This window comes from Acinonyx jubatus, chromosome A1, assembly GCF_027475565.1.
Source record: "Acinonyx jubatus isolate Ajub_Pintada_27869175 chromosome A1, VMU_Ajub_asm_v1.0, whole genome shotgun sequence".
NCBI classification, from domain to species: domain Eukaryota; kingdom Metazoa; phylum Chordata; class Mammalia; order Carnivora; family Felidae; genus Acinonyx; species Acinonyx jubatus.
The window spans coordinates 210,524,412-210,545,064 of record NC_069380.1 but is presented as its reverse complement, the minus strand read 5'-3'; the positions used below and the strand labels follow the sequence as shown (position 1 = coordinate 210,545,064).

At 45.7% G+C, this 20,653-nt stretch overlaps 1 protein-coding gene and 1 pseudogene across 4 annotated transcripts in view; one reads left to right on the top strand and one right to left on the bottom strand.

Moving 5' to 3' along the window:
* Positions 1-5,391: 5,391 nt before the first annotated feature.
* Positions 5,392-20,653, bottom strand: part of MTMR12 (myotubularin related protein 12) — a 65,672-nt gene continuing 50,410 nt past the window's right edge. For 3 of the 4 annotated variants that reach the window (XM_053201723.1, XM_027074995.2, XM_027075007.2), the window contains 8 exons: positions 20,517-20,641; positions 18,817-18,895; positions 17,325-17,395; positions 14,715-14,887; positions 12,228-12,392; positions 11,153-11,314; positions 10,163-10,261; positions 5,392-8,288 (listed from right to left, as the gene is read on the bottom strand). In XM_053201723.1, the coding sequence (XP_053057698.1) occupies positions 7,719-8,288; positions 10,163-10,261; positions 11,153-11,314; positions 12,228-12,392; positions 14,715-14,887; positions 17,325-17,395; positions 18,817-18,895; positions 20,517-20,641 (1,444 nt within the window). In that variant the 3' untranslated portion in view covers positions 5,392-7,718. The remainder of the gene's footprint in view (positions 8,289-10,162; positions 10,262-11,152; positions 11,315-12,227; positions 12,393-14,714; positions 14,888-17,324; positions 17,396-18,816; positions 18,896-20,516; positions 20,642-20,653) is intronic. The other variant, XM_027075015.2, reaches the window with a different exon arrangement.
* Positions 19,531-19,613, top strand: LOC113594943 (uncharacterized; annotated as a pseudogene).

Genomic DNA, 20,653 nt, shown 5'->3' with positions numbered 1-20,653 from the left:
GACATAGAGGAATTTCCACAAGACAATGCCGAGGGAGAAGACATATGGTATAATCAAACCCCCTCCCCAAATTCATGTGGCCTCTCAGAGGGTCCTCATCAGGTTGAGCCCCAGTTGCCCCAACGATAATGTGCTCGTTCACATACTCTGTGCTGGCTTGCTTTCCTGTCCTACTTCCCCACACTCTCGCTGTGCTTCCCGGGATCACTCGACAAATAAACTACTTGCACTCAAATCTTTGTCTCAGGGTTGGTCACTGGGGGAATGCAAACTAAGGCCTAGGCAAGGAGCCCCTGGGTGGTGGCCACGATGGACCAAAGGCCACAGCAGACTGACACTAAGACTCCTGCACATCTGTAAGGAGGGGGGAGTCCCCTCAATTTAACCATGGTTGGCTATCCAGTAAATCTAACTACATATCACAATTAAAGTTCCAGTCAATCTGGTGGAATGTCATGAATTGACCTAAGTCAATTTGACCATTCGGCCATTGTGATGTTCTTCCGGTAAATGTCAGTAGCTTCTGGAAGTCAGAGGTGGGCAGGGGCTATTACTCCCTGGCACTATTACCACAACCTCCTTAGCAGATGGCATTGCACAATGAAAGCCAGCCTGGGACCAAGTTACTAGATGTGTGCTCATTTATTAACAGCACAAAACAATCGTGTTTCCCGTACTTACATTCTGGGAGAAGTCCCTCTCTTTGTTCTCCTGGCATGAAAGTTCCACTCCCAAGACAGATGAAATGAGATGGTAGAACCAACGAACTCTGGGGCCCATTGGGTGATGCGGAGGTCACTGGACCAGCGAGGTTTCTAGACTTCGTGCTCTGCTCCAAAGTGTTTATGCTGCTGGGCCTGATGGATTTTTATCCCACAGATCTGAGGATGGGGCCTCTATGATATTTCTAGCCAATCACATATCCCACGTATCCACTCATTTCACCACCGAAAGGATTTTTAACATCCCAGGTGCTGCTCAACAAATCGTCTGATCTTGAAGACATTTGAAATGCTAATATGGCCACCTTTGGAACCTGGATTCCTGTTTAGGCTATTTCAGACTAGCTAACTGCTCCTGGGATGGAGATTAAATTCATTCTCTCTCTCTCTCTCTCTCTCTCTCTCTCTCTCTCTCTCTCTCTCTCTTTCACACACACACACACACACACACAACCTGTTTACATGAAGTTTTTAAATGACCACACCACAATACAATCAGAGCTAACACTTAAACATTTATTGAGCATTTACTATGTGACAGACACTTAAAATGAACTCCTCTTTGGCACACCTGGGTGGCTCTGTCAGTTAAGCATCTCTTGATTTCATCTCAGGTCATGATCTCTTGGTTCGTGGGATGGAGCCCTGCGTCGGGCTATGCACTGACAGCAAGGAGAAGGAGCCTGTTTGGGATTCTCCCTCTCCCTCTCTCTCTCTGCCTTTCCCCTGCTCACACCCTCTCTCTTCCTCAAAATAAATAACGTTAAAAATTTAAAAAAAAAAAAAAAGGAAACCACATTTAACCCTCCAATACTTCAATGAGGAGGGCTCTGTGAATGTCACCATTTTGCAGATGAGGAAGCTGAGATGGAAGGATGTTAACTTCCTTGCCCAAGTCCCACAGTTCATAAGGTGCAAGTCAGAGGTTCAGATTCAGAGAACCCACTACACCACACGCCTCTTTGAACTTGGGGCTGGGAAGATACGCATGCCACACTCGGAGCTGGCGGGAGTGGCCATACAAAGACCTTGCTCGTGGCTGCCGGCCCAGGCTCTCTTCTCCAGGATTCGGAATGAGGACCAAGATTCCAGTCAATGTGACTGGCCTCCTAAACTCAGAGTTGCTGTGGGAGTTGCATCACACTTCACCAGGAAGAGGAGAAAGCTGGTGTGTCGAGCAAGAGCGGTCGGTAACACTCAGAAAAGACTACAGGGGCTTCCAGTACTGAGACCCAACAACATCTCTGACCTTCAGACACACACAATTCCTCTTTTTGGCATGAGTTGTTGCAACCCAGAGTTCTAACGGATGCAGCCATTAAAACATTTCAAGTAAAAAAAAAAAAAAAAATCACATGATTATTCTAGGAAGATTCATTGGCAGTGAGAGAAGGAGCTGAAAGCAGAGGAGGGAGTTGACAATAATGATCCAGGCCAACAGAAAATGACCCAGAGGGACAATGGAAATGGAAAAGGGAGCTCAAGGCAGGGGGACGTGAAAATTCTAATTCCTTCCCCAAGGTCCATTATATCCTGGTGGCCAGGAAAGGTGCTGGTTTCTCTTCTCCCATAAAGGTCCAATATACTCCTATATATGTTGTTTATAGTTACTTCTTCAGGGATTTATTTAAAACTTCCCTAGCATTTATCATGTCAAGTTTCCAACACAGCAAAGGTTAAAGAGTCTTGTGGACATTCGTACGCACACAGGCCCAGCTCTGAGATCACATCACTGACATTTTGCTGTACCTGGCTTTACCACACACCCAGTCGTACCCGGCCGTCTAAACCCATTAATCCATCCCATCGCTGCTGCCATTCAAACAGCAGACAACAGCACACTTCTCTTCGAGTAATTCAGTGGCAGTATCATTAACTAGAGTTCCACATTTGCCTAGTTGTTTCTTTTAATATAAAATTCAAACAATTAAACACATCTCAAATGTACTTTTGCTGAGTTTTGGCATACATCTGCATATCCCAAACTTATCAAGATACAGAATGCTGCAGCAACACGAGTGGGCCTAGAGGGTAGGATGCTAAGTGAAGTAAGTCAGAGAAAGACAAATATTTTAGGATTTCACTTATATGTAGAATCAAAAGACAACACAAATTTATAAACAAAAAAACAAAGACTCTTATTAAATACAGACAACTGGTGGTTGCCAGAGGGGAGGTGGGCAGGGGGATGTCGGAGCTCTGTGTGATTAAGAGGTACACACATCCAGTTATAAAAGAAGTCCCAGAGATGGAAAGTACAGCATAGGAGACAAGCGACAATATTATAATGACACTGTACGGCACCAGATGGCGAGGACACTGTGGTGAGCACGGAGCAACCAACTTGAAGTACCTGAAACGGATACAGCGTTGTATGTCAGTTATAATTGGAGGGGACAAAAAAGATCTAGAATGCTCCCTTCATTCCGGAATACTCCGTCAGCCCCCTTCCCAGCCCCGCCCCCACACCTCCACCCAGGCAATCGCTCCTGCTGCTTTCCGCCCTGGAGGGTCTGGGGATCGGCTGTGTTCCACTCTTCTGGAAGATCCTGCAGGAGCATTGCAAGGCCAGGTCCTGGGGGCAGTCTGAGGGATAAAATGTACTCCGTCTGCATTCCTTTCTGACCCAAGAATGGCACATGCTGTACCCTTTCGGGGCTGGGGAGAAAGAAGCACCACATTCGCCTGGCCCCAAACCTCAGGGAAATGGTAATTTGCAAAGCCCTCCATGCTGGATTTGGGAGGGGGGGGGGGGCGGGAAGCAAGACACACAGCCTTTTATAAAAGTAATACTCAAATCTAAATTTAAAAAAAGTTCATTGCTTTACAAAAACTGGACTAGCTAGCAAAACCGGAAAGTTTTTCTTAACAGAAGGCCAAAAAAGCTTACTGTGTGTATTTCCATATGATTATACACTTCATATCCCTTAATTGCTAGAGGCAGACGATGTAATAGGATTCAAAAGAAAAAAAAAGAACCTGGGCCTGAACCACAAAATAGGCTGAGATGTCTGTGTTTTTAAAGACACAAAAGCATCACTCCAACAAACTGTTTTCCTCTTCAATCTATAAATGATATTTAAAATATTACCCATGGCTGGTTATCAACATACACAACCCTCCTTACATTGGAATCCATAGCACAAACAGGTCTTCCCTCACCCACCTCCATCCTAATATTCTTTAAAAAAATTTTTTTTAATGTCTATTTATTTTTGAGAGAGAGAGAGAGACAGAGCACGAACTGGGGAGGGGCAGAGAGAGGGACACACAGAGTCCAAAGCAGGCTCCAGGCTCTGAGCTGTCAGCATAGAGCCCGATGTGGGGCTCGAACCCACAAGCCGTGAGATCATGACCTGAGCTGAAGTCGGGAGCCTACCCAGGCGCCCCTCCATCCTATTCTTAAGGGCAGTATGTTGTGTTGGGGAGGCTGTGGGAACGGCCTATGTGGAAGGCCATGGTCACTACAGACCAACCCTGCAATGGGCTGTTGAGGGGGAGGTTCCTGTCCCAGCCCCAATTTGTCCTGTACCAGGACCAGCTTCATAAATGCTCTGGAGCCCCAGTGGGGCCTAAGCAAAGCATGCACAGCTGAGGAAACTTGACCTCTGTTGAGCAACTTTGCAACCATAGGAAGGGTTTTGAAAACAGGCTCCCTCTGCCCCCAGGTCCCCGCCCAGCACAGGAGCCAGGAGTCTGTTCTCAACAGGAGCCCCACCCAATGCTGTTTCATGTTAGATGGGATATGCCCCACTCTTTACCTGTTCCTCCCAAACCCCCCAATGCCCTCACCTGGAAATCAAGGAACAAGCAAAATCAGGAGAGATTGCCAAGTCCACCAAAAGTTCAAGAGCTGTTAAAGAAATGTGGGAAACAGGACTAGAATCCACTCACCTATAGGGTCATAACTACTACTTGGGAATTTGTTACGGAAGAACCATGAAAAGAATGTGGCAGCAATGGGGGCTTACTAAGTTCCAGGGATGTCTCAGAGCTGGCTTGGTAACAAAGAGACAGGCCTGGCTGAACATAATAGGAGTAGGTGAGCAGAGGAGGGGGACATCTTCTCTGGTCCCCAAAAGGGAGAGGGCTACAGGCAGGAAAGGTCAAGGAAATGGAACTCTCCCAACAAAGACAAGTGATAGGTCTCAATCTAGTAAGTGTTAAACTGAACAAATTAGAAAAAATCCTACCATCACACACTATCTCATTTCTCCTCTCTGGAAGGCAAAACAAAGCTTCTTCTTATTCATGGTTTAACTGAATGAACTCAGATCTCTTTCAGCAATAAAACAGACGTCTCATATATCCCCGCAAAAGCAAAACGGCAGCAATATTTAATTTCACATGTTTGCAAAAACCCTTTTCCTTTATTTGCCGTGCAGGGCTCTTGCCTTATTTTATTTTTTCTTCATATCATATCATCACCACCTGAAATTTTACTTTTTTTGTTTTAGTAAACTCTATACCCAACGTGGGGCTCAAACTCACGGCTCCAAGATCAAGAGTCACATGCTCTACTGACTGAACCAGCCATGTGCTCCTAAAATTTTAATTATTTATTTGGTCATTGTTTCCCACCACTACCAACCAATCAACCAACTCAACCCAACACACACTGAATGAAAGTAATTGTTCCATGTTATATCAACCACATCGAATGCAGCACTGCTTGTAAATTGTGCTTTAATTTCTGCAATCAGGTATGATGCAGTGAGATACAAGTATAAACTTTCATACATCCAGAAAATAAAAAGCACATTTATACAGATATAGCCCAACAGCTTATTCCCTTAAAAAAAAAGTTTTTAATGTAATTAAAGCTAATTTATCTTCAGTGTAAAAACTTGGAGGTATAAACAAACTCAGGATATTATATACAGTAAATTAATGTACATTTCCAAACTTGCACAGTGCAGCATTTTAAACAAAGTAAATGGTCTCATTTCAGTTTTTACTGTTAAGCATAACCCATATCTCAATCTTGAATAAAAATGTCACAATATATAAACCCACTAAGAATTCTGTACACAAATACAAGTTTATAGAAATCTGATTTCAAATATAAATACATAAATTGTCATGACCTCACGTTACAACAGCTTATTTTTCTATTGTAATTTTTAAAAAAATCATAGAAAAATACTTCAATGCACATTCAACTGCTATGACAAGGGCCATGACCTTGTGCCTTTAAACCATACTTTGTGGAGTGTAAAGCATCACACCGGGCATTTTTGGAATGAAAATTACTAAGATTCTAAGATTGAAGAGGCTACTGTATAAATATTCGTGTTATAATATGGTAACAAAAATAGCTCCATAGTGTATCTGGGAGGCAACGGGGCAGAGAAGTGGAGGTTAGTGCTAGTTTAAGAAGGCCCACAGAACGTATGTTAAGGTAGCTCATAGACTAGTGTATTTGCAAAATCCCTACTGCAAGCCTAACACTGAACTCACTAGTGAGACTTAAGGCAACCAAGACCGGACATGTGTTTGGACCCCAATGCACGAATCCTGCCCTCTCCTCAACCTCTGTCATTTTAACAGACCAACATGGCTCATGTGCCAACATGAAGAGGGGAGAAGAGCAAAGCAATTTCTTGTACAAACAGAAAGACAATATTCAGTGCAAACTGAGAAACTTCTTTATCAACAGTTTCAAAATTTCTTATTGCCCTTAAAGAACTGAAGTTTTTCTAAACATGTAACATTCAAATTGGGATCTATCCTGGATAGCAAATGTATATCAAAGGCAAACATTCTATTTGAAACATTCTAACATTAGCTTCCTCCTCCCCCACCTTCCTTTTGTGGGATTTAACAGGGTTCTACTGAGAATGAAAAAACTGGTCCTTACAAAGTGTACTTTCCTGCATTACAAAATATATACCATTTAGACAGCAGATTCAAGAAGGTCACCAGGCATAGTCAAGTTTCTTCTATGGCTTTTTAAATCATTGAGGTACTATATGATAACCATCTCTTCTCATATTTATGCTCAGTTGCTTCCCTATGAAAGCCACGTTCAAAAATGATCCTGCTCATGTCTGGGAGGGCTGCTGCAGAGGTCACAAGCGTTCCCAAGCCTCAGCACACTGTCAGAAAAAGGCAAAGCCATTACTTTCAAACACGGAGAGGCTCCAGAAGCATGGAAGCTCCTTCAGGCAAACCAAAGGGATTCCCCCAGTTTAACCAACAGATTCAGCAGCAAGATTCTGGACTACATGCCCCGTGGCGGGGAGCATGGAGGGACGGCAGTGAGGGGTGCCCAGTGGGCAGAGAGAGACCCAGAGCTGTCAGCACACAAAAGGGCGGTGTGGCTGCTTGGCTAGCCCACCAACCCCACACAAAGTGACACAGTCTATGCAGGACGGGGGATGGTTGGAAATGTCAGGATGGGTGCTATGGGTGGAATTTCCCCAGCTTTTCTCAGGCAAGAGGACACAGAAAGGAAAAATACTATGGCTTAAAGGAATGCCATAATCTTAATACCTCTAAGTGAGTCTTTCGATTTGCCATACACACATCACATAAAGCTGCACTTTCTCCAAGCTAAGATGGGTAGACTGGATAAATTCCCAATGACTGGATAAATTATCTTGGCACAAAAAAGATCTGAAGAAAGCATTGAGTCCAGGAGTGTCTGACCAAAGCCCTTTCTAGTAGTAAACCAGCCACTGCAGGTTCTATATAATACTTATGCACAATGGCCACAGTTCTTTTATAGGTCAAGTAGTAACTTCTTCCAATTAATAATACTAGAGATATGATTTTAATTGCATAGTCTTCAGGAGAAAGAAAAAAACCCACGAGAACCAGCTCTTTTCCTGAAGATCCCGGCTTCCTCCTACAGAGCCCTGGACTAATGCCTGAGGCCTCCCACTCCCCCCACCCCCACAGCAGTAAAGCATGAGCCGCTAATCCGGAGATCAAACATGGTGGACTCCTGCCTCAACCTTCAACGTTCCTCTTTCACATCACTGAGTGGATGAGTCACACATCCCCGAGGTCCACAAACTCGTCTTCTCGTTTGGCCAGATCTTCTTCATCACCCAGAGCTTTCCAGCCGCTGGTGGGCAAGACCGGCTTAGAGGGATGTCGCTGCAGCAGAGCGAAAGGAAACAGGGCTGACAGGCGGGCAGAGCCCCTCAGCAACAAGGGGGCCTCTGCCAGGAGCGCCCCCTGGCCATGGGGTCTCGCGTCGATTTTCTCTTGTAAGCGCTCTACTTCCTCCATCATTTCCAAGAGTTTGCTCACGGTGGCCGCTCTGCCACCGCCCAGGATTTGGGCTTCTGGAATCCAACGCAAGTAGCGCTGAGCCCACACTTTGATTTCTGGCCCCTCAATGTGCGGCAACAACAGACCGTGGTAGTCAGTGGGTTTGCTGTGCCAGCTGTCATAGAACTCTCGAAAGTTGTCGTGTAGCTCATCGGAAGAGTTAATTAATTTGCTAATTCTCTTGCCCAGAAGGTTTTTAATTAAATGATCGGTTTCTTCCCTGAAAAATCCTCTTTTGGGAGATGATTTAGATTGGGTGAGTGGCAAAGAAAGTTGTCGTTGATGCTTTGAGAGAAAACACACAAAAAAACCTCTGGTTAGCCTGAGAGCAGTTACGTTCACGAGAAATCAGAACTGCCATGAGACTGGAAAGCCATTAAAAAGCAGTAACACAGTGGGGGGGGGAGGGGTTCTTATTTGTTCCATGATGCAAATGTTGGATGCACATCGTGTTCATAAACAAATGGGTGAAAGCAGGCACCAGGGCGCTGTGACAGAGAGAGAAGCTGTCTACCCCCCTTCCCCTGGCACAGGAGCACTAAGGCACTTTTGAAGAACAAGCTTAAGTCGAGACAGGCTGTGGATTCAGGGCAGTCTGGATGTCAGGCCTATTCAGTTTTTGAAGAGTGCAAAGTGCTTCTTCTTTGAGAATGAAATTCTGAACACCTGAGAGGAAGCAGCAGCCAACTACCTGAAGATCCTATCACTCAAATGAACTGCATTTGTAGGTTATCAGGCAGCCAGTGGGAGTTTAAGCCTATGTCATAAAGATTCTTTTGGACAGAGAGACAGGTGGGAGCAAAAGGAATTTGAGAAGTGGCTAAACTGGCCAGATGTTCTTGCCTGACGTGCTGCACCGAGTAAAAAATGTGAGAGCATGTACATTACTTCCCTCCTGAGTAATTCTACCTGCAGCCAAAGCAAGGTGATCGATACCGAGGGGTGCCAGGGAGGGGCCGTGAAGGTGGGGAAAGATGTCAAGAGGTTACAAAGAACCCCAGAGCCCCACAGAGAGGTCAGCAATGTGGGGAGATGCTGTTTCTCCCCAGCTCTTTTGCTCCTGAGGTGTGAGTCTGAGATAAGAACAGACAAGTTTTCTGGGCAGGCTAGCCCTATGACTCTCTAACATACTCCTGCCAGTGGTTCTTCTTTGTGAAAAAGAGCATTCTTTACTATGGAATATAGAATAATAATAAACATATGAGAAAAAAGCAAAACCATCCACAATGCCACAACTCAGAGCTGACCAGGATTTCTGACCTTCCAGCTGGGGGCGGGAGAGCAGCCTGGCCTCTCCTCCCCAAGGATCAAGGCCAGTCCGTCCACACAGGGGACTGCTGACTGCAGGCGGAAGCTAACAGCCACTGAGTGTTTACTGCCTGCCAGGTTTTGTGCTCAGTGCTTTACGTGCATGGACTTAGCCGATCTCCACAGTCACCGTTATTGTCCTGTTTCACAAATGAGGAGACTAAAGCACAGAGGTTAAGCAGTCCACAAAGACCCTGGCTAGAAAGTGCTAAAGGGGGTCTTACAAAAATCAGTCTGGCTCCAGAGACTGCGCTCTAACAGCGCTCCACTGGTCTCGAGAGCCCTTTCTCTCAACCCCTAAGTGAACAGAGGGCTCAAGAAGGGCATGCTGGGAGGGAAGCCTGGTCAAGGCTGAGGCTGAGAGTGCACACCGGAGCAGGCCCTGCAGCCTCATGTGGCTGTTCACAAGCAGTGCTTCATGCTGGTCCGCCACAGCCTCTTAGTTTCTACAGAACTTCTCCAAGGCCGCCTGCCCACTCAACAAGGGGCCCTAAGCCCTACGTGTGGTGTCCTAACCCAAAAGCTTCCAAGTTCCTTGTGGCCCCAACCCCAACTCTGCTTTAGCTTTGGCTCAAACCGCCTGCACCAGTCAGCTCCTAGAGCCTAGGCCATCTGCTCCTAACTACAAGGAAAAGGGACGTATGTCCAAGGAAAACTGGATGTAAGTACAGAAGTGAAATCCAGTCTTGCAAAGGGGAATGTCACTTTCCTCCCATGCACAATAAGGGATCAGGCCCTGGCTGTCTCTGAGGTCCCCTGCCCCTCTGGCCCGGGGCAGTTCTGGGATCCTGAACAGGTGACAAGTGTGCATGCAGCCACCAGGGGGCACAGCACACCAAGGAAAAACTGACCTCTGGCCAAGCTGTTCCGGAGCTCAGGGCAGTTCTGGTCCAGCTGGCAGGAAAGAGACTAAACCAGGAGGAGAAACGTCCACCCCGGCCCTGAGGTCCCTTGAAAGAGTAAAGCAACAGTTCTAAGTTGTTCAGCAGCTGGCATCTTCTGCAAGTGCGGGCTTTGGTTCACCTAGCCCCCAAGCCTCTTAGAATGGAGCACCTCCCACACCAGACTGGCCAGGCTCCCTGGAGGGCAGGTGGGATCAGAAGTAGGGCAGTGGAGAAGGCAGAGACACACAATGACTTGGGATTCACCACTACCACTTTCCCCTTCATTGGGTCTGGTGGGGGGAAATTCCAGGCCAGGAGAAAGGGCTAGGAAATGCCACAGAAATCATTTGTCATCTAGGGAACTTTGGGATTTTATTAACTACAATCAAGAACATATATCTGAAGGGATATCCATATTATTTGACACTTGTGATTCACAGCACGGGTCAGCAAATGACAGCCCACGGCCAAATCTGGCCTGCTGCCTATTTTTATAAATCCTGGAACACAGCCGTGCCTATTTGCTTATGTGCTGTCTGTGGCTACTTCTGCACATCAATACAGTGGGGAGACTGGACAGCCCTTAACAGAAAAAGCTGTAGCTACACCTCATCAGGAAAGGTCTTGCTATTGAAGACATGAACCAGTACAGACCGAGCAAATCCCACAATCAATGCATCTTTTACTCTGCTAACCACACTCAGGTAGAGGGTTCACAGAATCCCATGCAGTACAACTGTCTTGGCAGTAACATCCCCGGTGACATTCAGCAAATGGTCATGTCTCATCGGGGCAAAGGCTGATTTGCTGAAAGCAAATGATTCTCATGGGCCCTGACAGTTGGCCTGCCACAAATCTTGACTCTTCAGACTGTTTACAGAATCCATATGTCACTTTTTCCTGCCATACCCGGGGATCCTGGGCAGATGAAAGGGGTTAGACACGTGGACATCTTACTTTGAAACGCATTCCTTTCCGCTGGCCTTTGTCCAGTTTTGGCTTTTCCACATAAAGAGGGTTTTTGAGCAACATCTGGGCTTTGGGTTCAAACTGTACAGACCAATCCCACACGGTGAGCAGATTCAAAGGCTTGCTTTGTGTATCCTGGCTTTCCCTGCCCTGCCAAAACAAGCACAGGTCATGACGGCTTCCAGGGAGGGCTGAGGAGAGCAAACACACAATGCCGAGGGGCACCAGAAAGGGCGCTCCTGCCCCGAGACCAAACACTCACGGCTCCTCGTTTTTAAAGGCTGCGGCCTTCAGTGGTCGTTCATTTAAGACTTTGGGTGGGAAGGGAGAGGGAAGAAGGTCACCTTATTTTCCAGCAGGCCACAATGTCAGCTGCTGACGGGCACTATGACACCAACTCTGTTAGGTCATGTCACATTTTATATTTAGGAAACTGAGGCTCAGAAAACTGAAGTGAACTGCCTGAGGCTCATGAAGCTGGTGAGTGACCGGCTGGGATCTGAAACCGGGGCCGGGGGACTGGAAGCCCAGGCTCCGTGCCTCCGCTTCACCGAGGAATTGGCTAACGCTGCTCCTGGAGGCCCAGCTCAAGCAAACCCGGGGCCGAGAGGAAGCCGGTCAGAGGCCCTAAGCTTGGTTAGAAAGCAAAACCCCCAGGAGCAAGGCCCTAGGAGAGACTTAAAAGAGTGTAAGATGGAAAGTAAAAGCTTCCCTGCTTTGCCTTGCCTCCATTCTCTCCAGAGTAACTCCAGGCACCAGGCAAACGGAAGAGAATGCTGACCAGCTTTATCAAGGACAGCTTTTAATTCTGCTTAATTCCTCAGCTCCAACACTTGTTCCCAACGTGGACTTGGGCCAGTTCCCCATCCTCTCAGTGCCTTGACTCCTCAGGAATAAGAATATACCCCCCACAGGATGCTGTGACAATTACCAATACCCAGAAAGCGCTCAAAACAGGGCCCAGTATATAGTGTTCTATAAATATTTTTATCATCAAAACTATTGCAATAAACTCATGAATCAGGGCTTCTTTAAGACACAGGTTCCTAAGAGGGACTCTTACCACGTTATCTTTCTGATGAGGCGAATTGAAGAAGAAGGTGCTAAAAATAGGTATGTACAGGCTATCTGACAACACAGTCAGGTAAGTCTCTGTGAAATCAAATGCTGGGGGGTGCTGGTGCACCAGCTGCCAGACACAATCTAAGAAAAGCAGGAACACAGGAACCTATGTGAAAACAAGACACGCATTACTGAGCAGGCACTACAAGGCCAAGGCCAGCTGTCCTGAGTTCAGGGGCAGCCATCTCAACAGCCATGGAAACCACTTCTGAGCACTGTATTCCCTGGGAAACACAGTCCACTCCATCCCACTCCACACAATGAATATGCTCAATTAAAGTCACATGCCTAACCTTTTGGGATGAGCACTGGGTGTTACATGGAAACCAATTTGACAATAAATTTCATATATTAAAATAAATAAATAAATAAATAAATAAAGTCACATGCCTGTGACTAGACTCATTTCAGTATTTGGCAGTACCGATCTGTATGAAAGACATTCTAGGGCGAAATATGTAAAACCTCATTACTGACCAAACACTGACACATGAGCATTTGCAACTGATTTTGATGACAGGGAACACTCTGAACCCCAATTAAATGAAATTGTTATCACCTCCTGAAAGAATTCCATTCTTCACATTAGTAAATCGTATTACCAAAAAACTATACTCCATCACATTGAATTTTGTCAATATTCCCTTCTTCACCCCCACAAGGAGGATGCAGAAGAGAAAGAGGATGGGAAAGACAGCAGAAGCAGCAAAGGTGAGTTTCTAACCTTTTTTTCCACAAGCGTACAGATTTTTTTTTTTTTTTTAACAGATAGCCTCCTTTACTAGCTTCCCGGAGGCAAGCCCTTTATTGGTAGAGATGGTTTTCTAGGGTGCTTCGTCATTCACAAAGTGTTTATCCTTCTGAGTCATCAGCGAAGCTGTCAGGTGGGTAAGACAAGCCATGTCACAGTCTCTCCCTTATGGAGGCTGTCGAGGCCTCGCAGAGCTCAGAAGAGAGACAGAAGTTGAGAGGCGCCCAGATGGCTCAGTCAGTTAAGCGTCTGACTCTTGATTTTGGCTCAGGCCACGATCTCACGGTTTGTGAAATCAAGCCCCCCATCAGGCTCTGCACTGACAGCACGGAGCCTGTTTGGGATTCGCTCTCTCTGCCCCTTCCCTGCTCGCTCACTCACTCACTCTCTCAAAAATAAATAGATAAGTAAATAATTCTTTTAAAATGGCCACATTTAGAAGGAAAAAAAAAAAACCAACAACATCAATATGTCATTGTGGAGATGCGAAGACATGCTGATATAGCAACTTTATTTCATACTTCATTTTCTGCTCAGTATATCATTAAACAGAGTGGAAAGTATCTGAACCCTACTATATAGTCATGAAAATGGGCTCAGAAAGTTTGGATGACTTCTCCAAAGGATGGGTGAAAGCAGATCAGACTGTATCTGCTCTTGGACTCATTCTCCCTCCCCAGACATGGTCCTTGACAGTCCTATCTTCTCAAGATATCCAAAACATACTCTTCCCCACATAGTATCTGCTCTCTGCCCATCATGTTGAGTCCCATCAACCTTGCAAAGTTCCTCAGAAAGGCAAAGTCCATTCCAAGGGTGAAAATGGTGATTTCCATTCAGCTTGATGGGACACAAACGAGCAGAGACCAGGCCTGAAAGAAACCTCACAGCCTAGCAAGAGAAGCCGCAGTCTTCCAGAAACATGCCAAGACCCTGAGGCAGGAGCCATGGCTCTCTATTCCCACAGCATGCTGCACCATGCTGCTTTCCATCACAGACAGACACGTTCATTACCTGCAGTAAGAACAACCACGAGCCATGCTCCTAGAACACGGAGCTTTGTAGGTGACTTCGTTAAAGAAAGTTCACCTGTCTTCATTTTCTCTTCAGCAATCATTAACAATGCGGCCAAAGGAGTATGCATAGCTGCAGCTGAGACTAGACCACAACGTGGGGGCCAGCTAAAGTACAACGCAATTCACACAGCCAGACGCAGAAGAGGTCATGTGCACAGCATGCTATGTCACCGGTAAGGTCCTGGTTAGGGACGGCGTTAACATAAACCTCATGCTTTATTTGAAAAGGCTTATGTGCAAGGGAAAATTTACTTTGTGTTATTATGTGGAATATTCATTTTTTTGCAAGCACTAACTTCGCAGAAATTATAGGAGTCTCTCTGAATTAATTTTTAAGTTTTATAAATCAGTGTTATTCCCATTATGAAATACATATTCCCATCATGAAATGCACAATTTAGAAGAAAAGGCACTGAACCACTTACTAGTACCCTTTTCCTCTGGGAAGGATTTCAGTACCGTTTAAAGCATTTGGAGTCATCCAACAGTGAACTGAACATGGCCTTCCTAACAAGCCCAACAGCATGCACTTCACAAGCACCGGCCCGACACCTGAAGACAGGTATTAGAGACCGGGTGCTTCTCCGACGAGGACACTCACCTCCTCTTTGTCACTCTGACGTAGATGGTTGCAGCGATCCAGGAAAGAGTGCCCGCCCATGATCCACTCCTTTTGGACAAGGCTCTGGAAACCAATCCTGGTTCTACAGTGGGGGTCCATCATCACTTGCACCAGAGAGGAAACGAGGCAGCAGAGGTCGGAAGCATTCTCCTCTAGGAGGGGCCCAGCGGCAGTGCAAAGAGGCAGGAGAGTATGGAGTATTAAAAAGCCGCCAAGAGTGCTCACCCTTGCACAGTTAATGGTGGGGTTCCCAAAACCAAAGTGTGCCTGCTACTGACGGTCAAGGTCTACTTCCCTGAAGGCGAGGGCCCATGGGGAAAACAGGTAGTGTTCAGACTGACAAACTGCTTCCAGCCAGTCCCGTACAGGTTCCGGCATATGTTGGCACTAAGCACAGATCTGCTGACTGACTGAATAAAACACAGCACGTCAAATCCACTGTCAGCGTACCGGCATCCCGGCGTGCCACATAATGAGGGCAGAGCCATACACGTGGTGGCGACCCGCTGGCCTTCACAGACCAAGTTCAAAACTCTTCCAGCTGCCGTGTCAAAGTCTCCATCACTGGACTCACTGTTCCAGGGCTCAGCTGCTCCTCAGACTCCCCTCAGAGCTCCTCTCCTCCACTCCCTCTGCTTGGACTCCCTTATTCCCAGCTCCATAGCTCTTTCCTTCTCTGAGAGCACAGAGGTGCCTGCTTCTCCTTGCCTAGCCTGGCGGAGAAACTCCCCTCGGTCTATGTCCACGTGCCCACCCCCAGAGTGCACCGGACGAAACCTGTGTGATGAAAACACCATTCATACGCGTGTTCGGCATTCATGACTCCCGGCAAATAAAAGCATACATTTCTGTCCATGCATTTGCCTTAGAGTTTTCAGATCCTAAAAGTTAGGGTCTGCATCCCCGTGGTTTCCTCTTTGCAGAAAGAAGTGCAACTCAAGCTGCTATTTAAAAATGTCCAGGAGGATGGCGGTGCTAGTATCGGTGAAACTAGAGAAACTTACAAATTTTAAGGAGGGGGATGTCTCCACCGTTAAAACTCTTTCATTCTGACCCTAGAACCATGAGGCACTAAGGTCTAGGCTTACGCTTGTGCTTCTTTTTCTCCTCCAGGGAGACAAGTCTAAACTACGGGAACACATGAATTCAAAAGAAACAGAGTTTTGTGTTTGGAGTGTTATCAGCTTATTTCAAGTTTCTTTTTTTTTTTTTTATTTTCTTAACGTTTTATTTATTTTTGAGAAAGAGACAGAGTATGAGTGGGGGAGGGGCAGAGAGAGGGGGAGACACAGAATCTGAAGCAGACTCCAGGCTCTGAGCTGTCAGCACAGGGCCCGACGCAGGGCTCGAACTCGTGAACCGTGAGATCATGACCTGAGCGGAAGTCGGACATTTAACTGACTGAGCCACCCAGGCGCCCTGAAATAAGTTTTATAATATTAAGGGAATCATCCTTCTTGCATCTGATGGGTATTAACAGTTAACCTGTAACAGGAAGAAGGACCAGAAAATGAGATTTCAGAGGAGACAACTCAGTCATTCTTCTGGACCGAGTGACTTCTCACATCTCAGCCAAAGATTCAGATGTTGTTTTATGCAACTGTGACTACTGCAGCCTGGCCTGAGAACTTCTGCCTCTCAGATTCTGAGATTTATTCGTCCTCCTCTGTACCACTTAGTTCCTCAGTACTCTGTTCTGCCATTGGTGATTAGGTCTTTTTCAATAACATGCTCAGGCCAACTCTCATTAGGCTGTAAACTTCTAGAAGGCAGAAGTATAGAGCTCTGCACATGGTAGGTGCTCAGTCAATATCGTAAAATCCAAGTCAGCGAGCCAGCATCAGGTGGTACAGAAGCCCCAGGCAGACACATGTGCAGCCCGCCCACAGAGGCTAAATTTCAGCAGTCATGGAGCGCGTCAGAGCCATGGTAAAAGCTTGAGGGCATGAAAGCATGAGATGATCTACTGAACCGAAGTGCAGGGCTATGAGAAGTTTAAAATATTCTAAACGGCAAACATCGTATTTTAGCTCAGGTCTAACCAACTCTAGCAATCTTTAAATAAAAGCGGTTTGCACCTGTTTTTACACATTCTGAATGCTTATGTCCTGTCCACATGTTTAGCAAGTTAAGCCCACTGAGGCAAAGGAAATCGTGACCCACAAACTTTCTATAGCGACTGCACAAGGTTGTCTGTCAAACACAAAGATATAAAAAGAACAATTAAACCATTCATGGATTTCTTTATATAAAAAGGATTATCAAAAGATTTTAACTGTAACCAAGTGGAGTTAATATAAAACAAAAACCAAAGCAGTAGGAAATGGAGCTTTGGTGAAGATACCAAACAATTCCTTCTTGGGCTGCAAGTAAGTCTGCCAAGTTCTAAATGAAGGATTTATTTTTAAACTGTAACACTGAAATCAAACGCAAAGAATTCCAAGGTCAGGGTAGAAAAGAATGGGAAGGATTTCTACACTAGCTTGCTCCTTTTGTAAGACAATTCCAATTACATAAAGCTATATATGCAGAAATTGAGTCTCAAGTGAAGGGAAACGAAAACCACTCTTTGTGCTTTAAATGTATTACCTAAAAGAAGAACGTTCATGTTTTGTGCTTCTAGACATTCTGTGATCTCTATTGCTTTTTTCAGGCAACGTCTACATTGGAAAGAGACAAGAAAAAGGGGCATTAGTTTCTGAGGTTGGCATCAAAACCATGAGAAATTTAGACAGAGGAAACTGAAGATTGAGACGGTCTCATTTGTTTTTTCACTTGAAATCCTCCAGAAAAGAAGTTACCATTTACCCTATTCACATACTGCCAGACACTCATCTGCCAATTAGAAACTGAAAATTTTCAGAAGGGAATCCCAAAATTGATGTCAAAACCTTCCTAGGTGATTTCTAAACTACAGTCTCCTATTGAGAACTCATGCCTGAGTCTGGCCGGAGAGTCCTAGTAAGACCCACAAATGCCCACGTCGGAAACTGTGCTGCACGCCCACATGGTCTAATTCAAGGTCACCTGTCCAATGTGTCAGTGTGGCTTAAACAGTCCAACAAGGTCCAGAAATCCCTTCTGTCTCTCTCTGTACACACTATTCCTGATTTTCAGCGTTGACTTTCCTCTGCTTGTAACTAAGGGCTTCACATATGCTGTTCCCTGCCTGCAGGGGCGCCCTTCCTGGACAGTGCTTCATTTGGTGAGGGATGCTCAACCTTCTCTGCCCACCCCCCGTGAAGAAGGGTGCTTTTCCTGGTGATGTTGATCACTGTCGGCAACTACACATTCCAACTATGGGCCATGCAGCAGGCTCTCCGGAACGGATGCGTTAACAAGTGTTTGGGGGGCTGAGGCTCCTTGCCACAAACCTCGCTGGCAGAACCGAGAGATGCAGTGCCAGTTGGAGGCACTGTCCAACTGTGCCTCACAAGTGCCTAGGGGTGGGACTCTTCTCGCACCCTGATCATTGCTCTTCTGTGCCTCCCTTTGCCCTCTCCTCTCTTTAACAGCAACAGAGAGGAGCTATTCAAACTATGAAGTAGGGAAGGGAATATAGGAATTCTGTCTCTGGGAATCTCAACCTAATTCCCAAACCCAAAATGCCTAATTGAAATTAATGATGGAAATTATGAAAAACCGACATTACTCATTCTAAAATAGGTAATATACACAGGAGAAACGTAATTCAAAAAGGTATTCAGTAAAAAGTCAGCATCACCCCCCTTCTTCCTGTTCCCTTCTTGGAGGCCAGCACTGCTGCCTCAGTTAGACTTATGGGTTGCCACCCCCCTGTTCTGCAGTCTTTCCATGCCTAGTCTATATATAGTCTAGAGAGATCTCTTTGTGAGCAAGTAGCATGTCGATAAATTCAGATCAAATATGCACAGAAATAATAAACAAATGTAAAATCCAGCTGAGCTGTCAATAGAATATGTGATCTAAGAACATCTAACTGTGATGTTTAACACATTTAAATGTTTAACATTTAAAACAGTTCCATCGTTTGTCAATTTGTTTTACTACTTTGAATTAGAGAACTATAAAATTCATGAGCAAAATGATTGCTTTAAAATACCTGATTATGTCAAGCCAGCTGCTACTTTCCAACAGAGAAAACCATTTTATATCTGTGTCCCAAAATTCGGTACTATTATCTGAAAAAAGAAAAAAGAGCAAGGAAGTCAGGTCACTGTTCTCTTACATGTCTGCCACCAAAAATCTGTGCTACTCAAGTGTGCTGTTCAGACAGTCTTGGACTTGAACTGCAGCATCCAAGCACAGATCTCCATTCTCAAGAAAGGACACTTCCAGACTTCAGCTGAAATGGTGTTTGAACTGTAAGCCTCTGGACGGGGGTGGCAGTCAAAAATGGATTTTTTAGATTTTTATTGTTCAAATAAACAGTGCCCCACAATATTTATTTAAAGCCATGGTTGACCTTGTGACTCAACAAGGAGAGTAACATGTTTTAGGCAGAAACAGTCGACACCCAGGCTACACTATTCTAGCACTGGAAGACAACAGGATACCTCCTGATGCCAGGGAGCCCAAAGGGGGAGACTTGGCTTCTGCTGGAATCCTAAATACACAAGCACACTTTCCTTGCATACTCCTACACCACACACCCCGCCCCCACACCTTTGGTACAGAGAGCCCTGCGCTGCACGGACATCTAATACAGGTCCAAGCTGCAAACTCAAATCAACAACAAGGCAGATACCTCTCTGCAAGTCCTGGGTGATGAGACGGAAAGTGGTAGAATCACAGTCCTGCACCAACTAGTGCAGTGAAGACTATACTTTCAAGGATCATTTCTATAGTTTATTACTAGATAAGTTTCTCTGAATGTGCAGAGTACCCAAAATTTAAGATCTGCAAAAACAAAAAAACCCCAAAAAACTAGGGCAGTGTATCACTCTCCACCAGGTCCCTGCTTTTTATAAATCTAGTTAGAGGTGGACACTGCTGTTTACCTGGGCATCATATTCATCTTTATCTCAAATGTCTCCATAATCGGTGTATATAATGGAAACTCAATAAATGTCAGCTGAATGAATGAATGAATCCTAAGTCATTAGAATTTGCTAGGCTAGAAAGTCCAAGTTAGGAAAAACTGTGACAAATCTCAGATGGTAATACAGATTCACTGAAGAACGAGAATTAATAAACAACTGGACTGGATAAGTAGGATTCAGGTCCTAAGCTGTTCATAGTGGGTAGCCCAGGCAGAGAAGTGGGGGTGGCCAGGATGGGCATATTTCATTTCCTACTTTGTACATTTCTGCTTAATCAGAAGAAAAAAAGATATTTTCACTTGGGGTGGGGGGGGTGGGAGGCGGTCCATTCAATAAGCCACTAAGGAAAACAAAACCAATCATCCACTTTATCAATCACCGTGAGCGAGCCAGCGAATACAGGTGTCGCATGGCTCCACAACTTTTAAAGAGAGAAGCCCCTGTGTACACCACTGGGCAACACTGTGCTGAGGAAGGAGAGAAGAGGAGCAGTGGAGGGGTGGGCCTGTGTTCCCTGTCGTCAGAAGGGGCAGCGGGGTAAAAGCCTGGAAGAAAATGGAGGGGTGGGGGGTGCGTGCGGTGAACGTGGCAATGACAGCAGCCCCTCAGCTACCAGCCCCTCTGCTCTATGACATCAACCCTCATGGTCATGAGCCTCGGGTACATACAGAGACCAGGGAGAAGGTACCAGCTGTCACCTGATCCACACGGCATGTCTTTCCCTATTTGACAGAGAGCTTTTGTTCTGCATTTTTCTCACCTATCAGAAACAGCTGTTTGAATTTAGAGTAGGCAGTCTGGATGTCCTGCAGGGACAGGAAGTTGCTTGACAGGTCTTCAGTTTTAACAATTTCATAGGGTGGCCTGTGGATGGTCTTATAGATTCTAGGTATCAAA